Genomic DNA, 15,802 nt, shown 5'->3' on the forward strand with positions numbered 1-15,802 from the left:
AATGGAAAACATTTCAGTGTCAAATTGATGCAAATATCAAAAAGTATTCATTCTTATATGTGTAATGCTATGGGAAAATTGAATGAATTTAGAAAGTAGAACCGAAACTATTGGAAGATAAATCATGTCCTGGCATTCCCTCTTTAAGTAGTCGGCAGCAAGAAGTGAGTAGGCCTTCAACTAGAATATTAGCAAGTTCTTCACCCTTACACAAAAATTATAAGTTTTTTTCATTTTCTTGATGAATTTAGAGAAAGCACTCTAAATAATTGCTACTTATAAATATGGCAGCACATGCTCGGTTTTACTGTGGACTCAATGGAACATTGCCATCTGAAGAGGTGATTTCCGTCTTGATGAGCTGTACCGGATCACTAGAGTGCCTTCTAAGGTGAAATGCGATTGTTTAGGAATCACCTGTTCAAGTTACCAGAGGCGGGGCTATGTTCCCCGATTCACCTCCGATGATCTAATCAGTTTGGGTGAGAGAGAGTAAAGGAAAACTTTCAAAAGTAGTTTTTTTTATACCTGATATCAGTAGTTCTTTTTGGGTGAGAGATTCCGATATTTATATGGGACAATTTGGAGGGAAGGACAGTGGAGTCTAAGTCCCCAAAAATTCAATTGAGACAACATATCAGCCTGATTTGACAGGTCTGTGCAGTGAATAGATTTCGTTAGAAGTCATATCCACTCTGCAAGTGTCAGAATCCTGGACAGGACCTCAGGTGTTGTGCTAGGTATGGCACTATCCCGGGGTGGCAGCAAATATAAGGTTCACCTCGGTCATCCGTACGCGATGTGTAGCCGAGGTGACCAGAATGAACGAGTGCCGCCCCAGTATCATCTCACACACCCGTAGGTGGGAAGGCGAGCTCGGTAATGCCGAGCCGGGATGACCATCCTCACCATCCAAATTGTTAATGGCACTGAGATATGGGGCAAAATATGATAAACGCATGAAAATTCAGAGCCTGTTTAGATGGATTAAAGTTAATTTGATCTGAACTTGTTTACTGTACGTGCGGGGAATCCACCGGCTCGGGACTTCGGGTACCAGCAGGCAGAAGTCCTGAAACGAGGAGCTAGGAAGAAGCTTGGCAACTTCGATGCTTAAGTCAGTAAAAGTTAAGAGCAAAATAAAAATAAGAACTAAAAAAGAAATGAACAGTATGTGCTTCTTGAAAAAAACATAGGGGTAGTTATTCTAATTAGCAAGAGAGAGAAATGAGGGACAAGACCTGGCATCTCAGTTTAAGGCAAATCAACGGTTTTAGGGCTGCACAATTGCATACATGACAGTTTGACATCGATACTGTTTCTAAATGGAACAGTAATTCAAAAAATTTATTGAATGCTTTATGAACTTAACAAGGATGTGAAACACATTATTCTTTCACCTTTCTTTTGGTGTATAATGCATAATTGTTTGATTTTGACATCTTCTGATGCAATGAAACTGCCTTTTTACTTATATTAAATACATGAAGTTATTAACGTTGAGCCTTATGTCTGAACAATCAACTGTGCCCATAAGACATACTTGTCCAGACATACACAAAAATTATAATGTGAGAGGAAAGACGAAACTTACCAGATATTATAGATTATGATGCATTTTTAGTCCACTCTCAAATTTTTAGCTTTTCTAAGTTCACACAAACCATTTCAAAACCACAGATGGGAATACGACATTAGAGAAAAAAATATTTTTAACTGGTATATTAAGGTCACCAGCTCGTTAATATGCGCAACTTACCCTTCAAAAATCATGCAACTATCCTCCCCTTATGGTTCATCATTTTTCTAATTTAACCTCCTTTTTCTAAAAAAAAATATATAAAAATATAGATTGTTGTTAGACCCAAAAAAAATAAAAAATCAAATTTCACCAATTTCATATCGTTTTAAACGCATGGAGAATCCATCTGTCTTTTCGGTTTGGAAAAGCATATGAATTTTCAAGGGCGAGAATCTTATGAAGAAAATATTGAAGTAATTTATCATCCAACACTAGAAAGTTAGTCGTTCGACAAAATTACTTTCCTCAGACTAATGTCATTATGGCATTCCTCCTCACAAATCACATTAATCATCACAAAGGGCCCTTGCAAAGAAACCACGTGAAAATGTTACTAAAGTATGTGCTATTGTACTTGTCTGTACGTAACTTTTCGCATGTACGGGACAGATAAAACAAATGATCAGCACGATGAATCCAAACCTAAAGCCAAAGGTAGAGATGGAGGAAAAGAAGAGAGGTCATCTATCATGCCTTGTGATTTTTGAGATCTTAGGTCGTTAGTAGTGGGAGGACATGTAACACATTCCGAACCTTTTAAATGGTATTTTCGAAATCTTTTGCTGGTAGCCCTTAATTATTTTTTCGTTTTTGCCTTATATATATAAGTAGATTTAAGATTTGAAGTTCAAATACTTTATTTTACCCATATGATGATACATCTTACATGAAAAGGATGCTTGAACTTAGAAATCTTAAGATGTACGTGTGTGGAAAAGTTAATCACCTTGCTCCTAGGATTTTGGTAATTGCATTGTTTTTATTCAGAAAACTTTCAATTTTTGTTGTACCCAACCTCAAATATTTTAAATCACAACTCGCAAGTATAGAGTTTTTTTGTTTAATTTTTTTCAACAAAAAAGAGATGGGACTTAAGAAACAGGAAAAAAGGTAAGGAGATTTGTACCCAAAACCTCTAATTCTTGAAGCCACACAAGTATAGAGTTAACAACGTAATATACCTCTACTTTGATAGTGGCAGGATCAATGATTTCTCCTACGAGAAAATGGTTAAATAGGATATGTGAAAATTTTATGAAAAATTACACGAATCTTTATGACTGATTATGTATTCTCTACATTTTATGTATAAAAAAGAATGATGTCGTGTTTATAGCCAAATGAGATCCTCAAAATCTAATTGCAAATTATCACATTTAGCAAGTGATCTAAAAGGAGAACAAAATGCTGCACCTACCGTAGTTATAAAGCTCTGGTACAGAAGAAATTACAGAGAATCATAGATAGAAAAGAGAAAAAGAAGATGGATAAAGATAAGAAAATGACCAACTGAAAAGATGTTTAACAGGCCAACAATTTTCATTTCCCCCCGATTTGACACCATGATTTCGAAGCACGAGTTACAAATAAAAACATGGCGTGCATCTATGGGATTGTTAAAATCTGGCGAGAGCCCACCATGTCTTCCCACAAAGATCTTGGGGATTCTACCATCTGATCACTATGTTCCGGTGGCGGATTTACACTGGGGCCACTGGGCCCGGATTCCACTGCCCTTTAAATTTCTATGATATCTGTAAAAATTTGATATAATTTTAACTGTATCCCTGAAGTTTTGTGCATCTATTGGTTTATATGCTCCCACTGCCCCCTTAAATTTCTATAATACCTATAAAAATTTAATGTAATTTTAAGTGTGCTCCCTAGAGTTTTGTGTATCTATTGATTTATATGGTTTTAAAGTTGTTTTTGATTTTATCTATTGTTACAGCTACCGTAGAAAGGGTTTTTTCAATAATGAATATAGTGAATAATCGGTTACAAAATAAAATAGAAGACACTTGAATGAATAATTGTTTAGTTACTTATATTGAGAAAAATATATTTCGTGAAGTTCAAAATGAAAAGGTTGTAAACCGTTATCAAAATATGAAAACTCGTCATGAGCAATTGTAAATGGTTTAGTTTGCTTTTGAAATGAAATTATTATTACATTAATAATTTTGAGTTTGTTTTTTGATGTTTTTCATGAAATATATGCATCATTTGTACTTGTTGGTGAATACTTTTTTTCCTTAAAAAACTAAAAAAAGAGTAGGTAAAAAATTTTAGAGTTATTTTTGCCCCCCATTGAAAATTTTTTCTGGCTCCGCCACTGCTATGTTCTATGATTGTATGCAGTCTCATGATTTGGTTTTTGAACAATTTCTTCGGGTACAAAACTGTACTGACGCATTCCTTAACGAGGAGTTCCAGTCCGGCTAGGCGTGATCACCATTCATTTCAATAATTGAAAATTAAAAACTAATTAAAAGTCTAAAAAACGTCGTTACTAATTCATCATTCATTAAAAAGGAATACATAACCATCAATCCCTACATACTCATAGTAAATATGTTTTTAAGATAACGTTTATTCAGAACAATGAAAAAATAAAAAAAATTTACATATTTTGACGAGCTAACGACCATGTATTGTTGAAGTAATAAAGTAAATCATTTTAAACATGAAGATTCGATGAAAGATTGTTATATCTTTCTCTATTCATTTTAGTTTTAATGAATGAAATTACAAATTTAGCTTTACATGTGAACCAAGTCAAGTTTCCGCGATTTTTGTGAACCTCAACCTGACCGTGACCCAAATCATATGCTAAAATTGGTTCATATAACGTGCGGTTTAGGTACCCTAATTTTGCAGTTCGGGAGGGCCGATTGTGGTTTTTCAGTTTTTTAGGTCAAAATGAACCGTCTTAGTTTTAGGTATGTGAAACTATGTGTTCAGTATCTTAGGGTTTTTTTTTTTTTTTTTCCAAAAAATTGTAATCCATTTGCAACCAACCCTCCCCCCTTTCCGGTGAGATTTATATCAGTTAATCTCTCTCAAATATTAAGCAATTTTCTTCAATTATCAGAGGCTTCAACTCTATTTTATGTCTCCTATACTTCTTGATAATATTTCCAAACCCAATTCCAACAACCAAAGACATGAGTAATCTTTTCAACACTGCCAAGCCACTGCATTTTTCTTCAATCTTCCCGATATTTATTTCTTTTTGTTGGCATTAAGCGTTTTTCCGAATCAGAGTCAGTGGCGGATTTACACTGGGGGCACGGCCCCCACTGTCCCCCTTAAATTTTTATGTTACTTATAAAAATTTGATGTAATTTCAACTGTATCCTCTAGAGTTTTGTGTATTTATTGGTTTATAGGCCCCCACTGTCCCCTTAAATTTCTATAATACCTATAAAAATTTGATGTAATTTCAAGTGTGCCCCCTGGAGTTTTATATATCTATTGGTTTATATACTTTTAAAGTTGTATTTGATTTTATCTGTTGTTAAATCTACCGTAGAAAGGTTTTTTTCAATGATGAATATAGTGAATAATGGGTTACAAAATAGAATGGAAACACTTGAATGAATAATTGTTTAGTTACTTATATTGAAAAAAATATACTTCGTGAAGTTCAAAATGAAAAGATTGTAAACCGTTATCAAAATATGAAAACTCATCATGAACAATTGTAAATGGTTTAGTTTGTTTTTGAAATAAAATTATTATTACATTAATAATTTTTAGTTTGTCTTTTGATGTTTTTCATGAAATATATGCATCATTTGTACTTATTGGTGAATATTTTTTTCCCTTAAAAAAATTAAAAAAGAGTAGGTAAAAAATTTTAGAGTTGCTTTTGCCCCTGCTGAAATTTTTTCTGGCTTCGCCACTGATCAGAGTTGATCTGCCTTTTGAAATTTCATGCCCGGGATCAAAAGTATTTGAGGGTTGCATTAATAAACGACACTGAACAATTCGATTGTAGGTGGAAAGGATTTTGGTTTCTGTTGGTAATTGGATTGTAGGTTGAAATTTTGAAGGCAATGAGGGTTTTCATTTCTATAGCTAATTGAATAGTGGGTTTTCTTTTCCGTTGTTTAACGTATTCAACTTTTGATCACAGGTAAAACTTGTGAAAAGGCTATAATACGTGGCAAGGTATTTTTAATTATGTGGCATGAGATGGTGAGCCGTCAGTATAAAATAGCTTTACACTGACAATGTAAAAAAAAATTGTTCATATAAAATTAATTATTCAAATTCAGCGTACATTTCAACATGAATTTGCTGCAAATGTTTCAGTAAAAAGTTATGACATATGTACTAAAGTGACATTAGTCAGTTAATTATGAGGTCTCTGGTTGAAATATCAAACTCTCTTATTTTTATTCTCTTTGTAAGACTTGAGAGTGCTTGGTGAACCAAAAAAGAAAAAAAGGAAAAATGGTGAACTTAAAATTGAATCCAAAAGTAAAAAGGGGAATAAATAACTTCCTTTAAAAATGGTTCATGATGATATTTGTTGCAAATGGTCTGGCCCAAATTAAGCTATTGTCTTTGTGTATTTTCATAAAAATCTTGTGAAAGCTTGCAATTTCCAATCTAATAAAATTTAGTTTACTATTGAGGTTTAAGCCCATTTCCGTTTCAATTAATATTGATTACTTAGGTGTATTTACTAAAGAAAAACAAACTGACTACACAATAAAAGTTATTAATTAGTTGAACTTCTTTTCCTTTGTAAATGTACAGACTACAGGGGTTGATCCTCACTTCAGTAGACATGCTTGAGAATTAATAAAATTTATGCTACTTTTTTTCTTTTAAAAAACAAGGTTGGAGTACTTCTTATTGTTGGAAAACTTGCATACTTTAGATGAAAAATATTGGAAGCTTCATTGAATTTTGAAAAGATAATACGTATACAATAAATGAACTTATCGGATTAAATGACTAATTAATTGTTTCAGTTAAGAATAAAACATAAAGTTCAACATTAAAAAATAATATATGAATTGTTCTCCACAAGTTCTCAATTCTCACCATCCCCCATCTTCATTGATTTTCTTCTCTTCACAATCTCCACCTCTGAAACATGGACTGCTAGAAACCAAAAAGAAAAGACAAAGAAAAAGAAAAAAGGTTTCAGTAAAGTTGCTTATTAGTATATTCAAATATATATATATATGGTAAGGAAATCAACCTGCATTGCCACCACTCTCACAAGTTTCAGAAAATATGACCAAGCCTTTGAGTGCAACAATTTCATTCCTTCTGATGTTCTGCATAATGAAATCTTGTAAGTCATTTCTTTTTATTTCATGTGTTCATGCATCTTTCTTTTACATGGTAAACATTTTTGTATAATTATTAACAAAGTAAAACTAATTAATTTGACATGAATATTTATATTGTCTGCAGGTCTAATATATAGGGCAGAATCTTGGATTCTTCAATCAGAACGCCGATGCTATAAAGATGAAGACTGTGATTTATTTTGCCTACTTATTTTCAAGAACTTTGTGGGAGCCAAATGCCATCAAAATAAAGAAGGATGCATTTGTGAGTACAAAGGAAATGAATATCTGCCAACTGATATGTTTTATAAATGGATAAACGATCGCATTGGTGGAGGCAATCCTGAGATCAAGGTTTAGATGACGCAAATTCAAAAGGAAGAAAAAATAAATAGGATTGAAGGTTGTGTTATGAAATAAATAAATGAATTGATTTTCAATTTCCTTGCTATGTTTAATCTGAGGAGTTAACTTTGTTATGGCCCTTACTAGCCTTGTGTTGCTGAAAAATTATGTTTAGTATTTCAAATGATTGTTGACATATTGATTTGATTTGGTAGCAGAAACTTTTTTTTTCCAATTAAGTATTTTCAGTTTACACTAGCGGTCTTGAATTTCTTGTTTATAGACAGTAGCACAATGTATTACATAAATAGGATAAAAAAAAAATACATTCACGTTTACTAAGAAAAACATAATTACAAGTTTGAGGTGTTCTTATAGAGTCTGAGTGTATATATATGGGGTGAATTCCCAGCAATCCCTCCAACTTGATGTAATTCTGAAGAAAATTATCATGATCTTCCCTTTTGAATACAGAAGACCTGTTTTTAGTTTTGAAAATCAAAATCATCATGCATGGTACTCGTTTGCAACTACAGAGTATAGTGAAGAGTAGATCATGTTTCTCAAATCAAGGACCTTAGGACTTGATCCAGGAGTAATTCATAAGAGCATACATTTTTAGATCACGTTTCTCATATCAAGAACCTTAGGGCCTTAGGAATAGATCTGATGGTGTACACAAAATTTCAAATTTATATGCGTTTATGTCATGTTTAATGTATTTTCTGTCGTCAGTGTAGATTTATTGTATGGAAATTGAAATTGTACTTTTTATAAAAAAAAAAGGGTTTTTTATGGTATTTTGTATTAATCACAAAAATGTACACTGCAGCAAAATTTGATATTTGTGTTAGCCTGTAGTTTGTGTGTGTATGTGTGTGTGTGTTGTTAGATTTTCTGAGTGCATCATATGTCACTAAGCCGATTTCTAATGAAGAGAAAAATGGCCCTCATCACGGTGACTAACCCTCTCATATGAGTGTTGCTTATAAGACTTTGGAAGTTTCCTCATAAAGGAAAAAACAAAGTAGCTAGAGTTGGAAGTATTAGGGGCTCATCTAATTGTCTTGTAATCAAGCAAATCGTACAGATGGCAAATGCTCAAACATCATGTAATTCAATTGTTTTCAGACAATTGTCGAGTGGGTATATAAACAAACAATTCTACACAATAATTTTTACTTTGAAAGAATGGTCTATTCAGTTTGAGAGATATCCCTATTACCTCTCGGTTACCTAGATCCATTCCTAGCTATCACACTTCTAGTTAGGATTGCAAACGAATCGAACAACTCGCGATCAGAGTTTGACCCGAGTTCGAGCTGACCAAGTCGAACTCGAGTTCAAAAATACTAAACTCGTTAGCTCGCAAGTCGGTTCAAGCTCGATTATATATATACATATATTTATTTTATTTTTTATTTTAATAGTAAATTTACATATATATCCTCAATATTTTATTATTTGTTAACAAAAATTATTATTTTATTTATTTTTAAAAAATAAAATAATTATTTTTTAAGCTCGAGCTCGACTCGAATTTAAGTGGAGCTCGAGTTTGAACTTGATATTTTGAACTCGTCGAGCACGAGTTCAAGTTCAAGATTCATAAAATTATGTTGAGTCTCAACTCGATTAAACCATAACTCGACTCGGTTCAACTCGATTGCACCCCTACTCTTACGAAAAAGAAAATAAAATAAAATCCACTCTCAAAATTTTACCAAACTCGTATTTCACGTTGAACTTTTAAACATACATTTGAGAAAAATGCCTATAATATGAGTACTTACAATATTTATAGGAAAATAATATTAGCACTCCTAGAAAAAGTCTCTAGCACTCCATCCTCTTTTATGCATTTAAAAGGAGATGGAGTGCTAAAAACCTTTTAGGAGTGTCAATAACATCTCTCTATTTATATTATACTCCTTGCTATGTTACTAACTATTTTACATTGCTGCAAATGTAAATGGACTCACATATTTCTCAGTATCTCCTTATATTTATTAATAAGATAGAACTTTGACATGTTACTCTCATTTTCTTAATACTCTGAGTAGGATCAAACTATGCCTTTTGTTTGATAATCTAATTAAGTACTTAAATTTAACGTGCTTAAAGCTTAACATAGTTAGATGTGTTTGATAACAAAAAAAGAATACTTTAATTAATTAATTGACTTTGAATTATCTAGATAAAATATACTCTCAAAAATAAGTTATAAGTTATTCACTTATCATTTAATGCAAATGCAAGATTTATTAATTTTATTGTGCCAATAATATTTTTTACTATATCTACATATGCTAACAAAGGAGCAACAGAAATTATTGAAATTGTGCTAAAATTTGTTTTTCTCAAATAAAATTATTTTTCTTTGATAAATTTGTTATAAAGTTTTTTCATTTTTATTTTGTGGTTTGTTCTTATTTTTTTAATATCTTATTTTCAATGAAATTTAATCATATATATTACTAATAAAATATAACATTTTAATACCATATTGTTGAATAAATCAACTTAAGGACAAACCTATAAAATATATAAAATTCAGCATTTAGTTTTCTATAATTATTCAATAGGCATACTATATTTAGTATTCAGATTCAATAATGGGTTGTATCAGATTCAGTATTTAATGAATTCAGTAATTTAATGGATTTAGATTTCATATTCAAATTTCAACTTTATCAATGATCTTTAGATTGAACAAAGTAAAGTTGAAAATGTAAAACTTTTGACTTTCACCTTCTTTTAAACATCATACATTAACCGTGACCAAAATGTAAAAATAATAAAATAGAAAAATATCATACTCTAATGATTGAATTTCAAAAGTATCAATTTATGAATACAATTCTCCTGCCCCTCCCTGCTTCTTAAATCTTTCTTCTCCCCTACTCGAGAAAAACAAAATTTACGAATACTTGCCGAAATTGGCTAAGTAATAGTAGTATTTTCTTTTCCTTTTCCTCGATCAAAGAAATACTTTACTTCTCAAAGAAACGAACAGAAAGGGAAGCCTTGAGAGGCCCTAAACCAACATCCACAACTACAAAACTTTGGGCTTTTTTCTTTCAAAAGCCCATTCATAGGAAAGCCATGGACAGTGAAAGGCTGCTTGTCATTCAATTCCCGGCTTCAGCTCCCCATGTTTCAAAAGAGGATAACTATCTTAAACAGACGAAAACTCCCCACTCTTTCTTCTCCTCTCGCTCTATTTCCAGTCCAAATTCAGCTCCTTTTGGACTCGGGAGGTTCCAGTTTACTTCCACCTCCGTTATGACCACATCGACCATATATACTGGGGTCTTCATATTCGTCAATTTTCATGAATAGGCACCCAAAAAGCTTTACATATTCATTCCAATATACCAAGAAGGGAGTAAAAACAAATATACCCTTTAATCCCTTTTCTTTCCCTTGCAATCCAAGCGCCTCTGTGCGGTAAGTTTACTCTCTTCTTGCTGAGTTTGATTGAATTTTATAATTTTTGCCAGTTACGTTCTTTGGCCGATTTAAGAGTTTGCTTTATCGGGTTTTTCTTGATTCTGGATTTTTTTAAATCTGGGTTGGTTTTGTTCTCTGCTTATATGTTGTGTATCATTTGAATTTTGTATTTAGTTTTCGACAGTAGAACTTGATTGATGCTGGGGGACTGTTGTTGAAAGTTGTTTGAAGAGAACTATGGCATCAAATCATGGAAATACTAACTCAGAACCTGCTACAAATGAGCAAATAATTACTGAATTTTTCGCGAAAAGCCTTCATATAATACTGGAATCGAGGTGCCCTTATGTGTCGTCCCGAAATTATAGTGGTGAACAAGTGCTGTCGTCCCCCTCCTCATCCTCGTCCTCCTCGTCGATTTTTTGGCCAAGGGATAAGTGGTTTAATCTGGCATTGAAGGATTGTTCTGCTGCTTTAGAAAATATTGATTTTTGGAGGCAGAGTTATCTTGAACCGATGGTTGTTGATGTGGTTTTAGTGCAAAGATCAAGCAATTGGGATCCTTTGAATTGTTCTCCGAAAAGGGCGCTTGTTAGAAACTTGTCATCAAAAGAGAGGTATTATTGGAATTCAGAGAATGATGAGTATCGGAATGAGGTGATGAGCGAAAAGATTATTGAAAGATGGGTTGTCGAGTACGAGAGTAAGAAGTGTAGTAATATTGGTGGTGGTGGTGGGGGCTCTGGGAGTAAGAGGTGGAGTTCAACCAGCTCGCACACTTTGTACAAAAAGTCAACATTGTTGTTGAGATCTTTGTATGTAACTGTTAGGCTTTTGCCTGCTTATAAGCTATTCAGGGACCTCATTTCATCTGCTCAAATTGGGATGTATAATCTTGGTCATCGGGTTTCTTCTTTTGTTGAGCCATTTACACATACAGAAGAAGCAGAGATGCAAAGGTTTGTGTTCACCCCGCTGGACACAGCATGTGGTAGGCTTTGCCTTTCAGTATTGTATCGTTCATCAATCTCGGATGTGAGTTCTGAACCATCAACCCCCATGTCTCCACAGTTTATACCAGACTATGTTGGCAGTCCAATGGCAGATCCCCTTAAGACATTTCCGTCTGGTCCACTGCCTCAAGGTTCCCCATCTTTTTCTCATCTTGGGAGGCGTCACAGCTGGAGTTATGACTTATATAAAGCATCACCACCTTCTGGAATCCCATCACCATCTCCTTCTTATTCGGAATCCCATGCTACATTTGCTAAGCCGCACTCCTATCGTCTCCCTCCAACTGGTGGAACTCGTCACCTGCCCGATGAAACACCTCAAGAACATGTGAAAAACACAAATTATGACGAGTATTCACCGTCCCCTAACTTTTCTATGTCTCCATCTCCATCACCCCCTACGTACACTCCTGGTATTCATATATCAAACGCTCTAAAACGGTCTGAAAGTGCTCCTGTCAGTATCCCTGCAATTAGGGCCTCTGGGATTCCTCCGTTGTTCTACAATCAAATGCTGCCTCCATCTCCCCCTTTAAGACCTTCCAAATCCAGTCTTGCTAAAATGGATTGCCGTTCTACTCTGTTGCAGGCTGGCTCAACAGTTGACAAGGTATTCTGGGTTCTGAATATGCTGAACTAGGGAGTTTGTCTACCTTTTTCATTTCAAACTGATTTTGTGTGCTGTAGATATTCCCTTTTGGGAAAGATGAAGCTGGAAGATTGACTGGGGTGAAGATATCATCAAATAGCTCACCACAAAAATCAATCTCTAGAAGCTCTAGCAGGTTATCATTTCCAGATGACTATGATGAATCTGAGTTTTCTGGTCCATTTGTTGTGGATGAGGATGATATGACGGACCCAGGTAGCAGGTAATCATTTGAGTTATTGATTTTCATCTAGCTTTTCCTTGTAAATGCAGTTTCATCGACGTTTAATGTTGTAATTAGGAGGATTAAAGGCTCACCTTCTTTCATTTTTCAGGCAACACCATACGTATTTTTAACATATATTGAAGTCAGTCATACTTACTAAGATGGTCAGTTCACAGAATTTACATTTAAAATTCCATGCTACTAGAAAATTTAACAACTTATGGTTGCAAACATATTTTTATTGAGGATTTGAGAGGTAATGGAATTTGTTTGAATAAGGAATCATTAATTTGGCCAGATTGGGGTAATTGTATACATATGCTACTTGATGCTCCATTGTTCACTGATATTCTGTCAAGAATTGGCAAGAACTTTGTAGTGTGTCTAGATTGGTTCTGGAAATTCCCTGGTCAATGCAGAGAAAAAGTTGCATCTTCATATCAGGTCTTGTTATAATTGCATCATTTTGTATTTTGTGGTATGCTAGCCAAAAGATAAATGATTAAATAGGACACTGGTTGAATTCACCTCCAAAACTTTTGCCATTCATGTTAAATCAATTGTTGGGGAGTTTGAAATTTTTGCTACCTCGATCAAAATGGTTTAGTCAAGCTCTAGGGCACCACTAGTTAAGGAGGCGGCTCGTACTTTCCTGAAGAGTCTAGGAGGTCCTTTCATGAGAGGGAAGAAGGGTGTCAAGAACTTTAACTGTTTGAGCTTGGCTGTGGGGAAAAAGAAGTTAGATTGTCTATTGGAGCAGTTTGATTTCATGGTTTTTATTGGTATCCAAGATCAGCATGCACAAGTGCTTCCCGGGAGAGCATTTGAATAATTTGTCTGGAATTCTAGTTTCTTCAAAAAGCTGAATGTTTTGCCTTTAGACATATACATGTGCACCCAAAGTACACAAATGTGTGGACCAAACAAAGCCACAGCGGGTATGAATACCAATACCTCTGTGGTAGCTGTACTTGCTTGACAAATAAAGATGAAAACTCTCGAGTGTAGCTGGTGTAAGAAATGCATTTGAACTTTCCTCAGTAGTTTGACCCAGTGGATTTTTCGTTGAGGAGATGATTAGCAAAATTCCATTACCAGTGCAGCCTCAAAAGATAGACGAGAAGTAAAAAGTTGAAAATCTGATTATTTCCTTTCTTTTTTGGCTTTCCTCTCCTGCCCAAAGCAAGACCCCATTCTAATTATAATTAGGAAGCATGGTTCCTAAATAGAAGTCTCAAAAGAGTTACAAGCATGGAATACCTCTCTCAAACTATAATCTGTTCATGCAATGACACACAATGGGTATGATATCAATACTCAGCCACATATAAGAGTCTTTTGAAGAAATTCATTGATCCTTCAACTACAGAAGTTGTGAATATCCTAGAGAAGCATCTTTCTTTCCTTCAGAATCTTTTTGTGCCTATCTGAAGATGATGTCTGGTGATCCTATCGGCGTCTAATTATGCCAATATGCAATTGTGTGTCTTGTTTCTTTTGTTTTCTGGGGAGGTTTGCATCTTTGGTGTTTTGATATGAGTGCCCTTTACTGGTAACAAAACAAACTGAAATAAAGGAGACTTTGCAGACCTGGTTCATTTGATCCAGTTGGAAATCCTTGTGGACAGAATGACCATTTAGGAGTTTCTGCTGTTAAAAAATCCCAAGATGCTGCAGTTGGTGCACTCGTTTGTATGCTGAAGAAGGCACCCCCACTTCAACAAGATTTGCAGAATTCAGCAAACTTGTTGCATGGATCCAGGCCTGAAATCTTGAAGGCCACAACAATAGATCCTAATCAGATCTCTGGACAGCCAGTGATGCAGCAGTCCGCAGCCATGAGTTCTGCAGCTTCTCTACTCGCACCCAAGACAACAGCTGATGCGCTAGAAGAACTCCATGGGTATGCGGTCATGAAAAACTCACTGCTGAAGCAAGGTGGAGATCACAAACATACCTAGTGTGATCTTGTGCAAATATAGGAAAGCTGATGATGGAAAGTATTAAGATCTGTACAGCATTTTGTTGCTGCTAGGGACCGAGTTGTCATGCCATACAGCTTGAGGTTCTGGCCATTTTTTTGCCTTGTAAATATGGTGAGCTTATAAAAGTTAGTGAGCTAAGTCCATCCTGCCGAAGGAGCACTGCACTCTGGTACTTAGATGTGTATATAAAAGCATATACATATGTTGTCTAATATATTTAAGCTGTATATAACTTCATAGGATTTATTTGTGCAGAGTTTGTATATGAATGATTTTTAAATGCAGAGTTTGGATATGGAAATGGAAGTGCTTTGTGATCTTGAGGTTAGAGCACTGGTTGGACAGGAAAATACAGTATGGGGAGTTGGAGATTAAAAGAAATCAAAGGTGAGAAACAATCAGAAAGTTCAACGGTTGAGGTGCAAAGCTAATCAAGACAAGTAGGAATCCTAATTTTTGTGAATTGAATTTTAGCGCCCCATGTTCTGAATTAAGTTGACTTCAGTCCTTAATATTTTGCAACTTTTGTACCTTTGATCCTTATTTTCTGTACTTGATAATTCAATCACTCAGACGTTGAACTAGGGGTTGCTGATTTGTCATTTTAGAAGTAGGTTTACTATACAATTAAAAATGTCATGATATAGCAACATTTATGAAACACGAGAGACCAAAAAAGGAAAAAAAAAAGAGAGAGAGAACATAAGGGACCAGTTTTGTAATATTCAAAATTTTCTGGGGGCTTTCACAAGGTTCGATATTTAAACTATGGAGAGAAAAGTATAATGAAAACAAATCATGAATGACCAAATTCATTGTAAGTTAAATATCAAAGACAGTGAAACTACCAAAAGTGACATTTATTCTTTTTTAAGAATTCCAAAATTTTCAAATTTAAAATGTAATGCGGAATCAATCGAAAGTTTAAGAGCACAAAATAGTTCAAAAATTGAAATTTAAAGTGTAATGCGAAATCAATCGAAAGTTTAAGAGCACGAAATAGAAGTAAATAAGAAAGAAAAAGCAGTGGTGCTCACTGACAATTTTATTAACATTTTATATATCATTAACTATTATACAAAGTGAGACACATAATAGAATTTAGTGCGTAAAACATTCAAATGTTTAGGGTGCAATGTGAGAGTTGATATAAAGTACATAGGGTGAAAAGTGAAATTAGTCCAAAACTTCTTTTCTCCCTGTAAAAACTGGTGGCTGCCCTATAGTTCAAAGA

General features: G+C 34.2%; 1 protein-coding gene across 5 annotated transcripts; it reads left to right on the plus strand.

The window, feature by feature from the left end:
* The first annotated feature begins 10,378 nt into the window (after positions 1 to 10,378).
* LOC113702131 (autophagy-related protein 13b) lies at positions 10,379 to 14,869 on the plus strand. 5 transcript variants are annotated; one of them, XM_027223144.2, is made up of 5 exons: positions 10,379 to 10,692; positions 10,870 to 12,318; positions 12,396 to 12,580; positions 12,693 to 12,747; positions 14,172 to 14,318. In XM_027223144.2, the coding sequence occupies exons 2-4, from the start codon at positions 10,933 to 10,935 to the stop codon at positions 12,712 to 12,714; spliced, it is 1,593 nt and encodes a 530-aa protein (XP_027078945.1). In that variant the 5' UTR covers positions 10,379 to 10,692; positions 10,870 to 10,932; the 3' UTR covers positions 12,715 to 12,747; positions 14,172 to 14,318. The 5 variants fall into 5 exon arrangements, with proteins under 5 accessions (XP_027078945.1, XP_071914866.1, XP_027078943.1 ...); XM_072058765.1 differs by having other exon boundaries at positions 14,212 to 14,318; XM_027223142.2 differs by lacking the exon at positions 12,693 to 12,747 and having other exon boundaries at positions 10,880 to 12,318; positions 14,172 to 14,869.
* The last annotated feature ends 933 nt before the right edge of the window (positions 14,870 to 15,802 follow it).

This window comes from Coffea arabica, chromosome 7e (genome assembly GCF_036785885.1).
Source record: "Coffea arabica cultivar ET-39 chromosome 7e, Coffea Arabica ET-39 HiFi, whole genome shotgun sequence".
Classification (NCBI taxonomy): domain Eukaryota; kingdom Viridiplantae; phylum Streptophyta; class Magnoliopsida; order Gentianales; family Rubiaceae; genus Coffea; species Coffea arabica.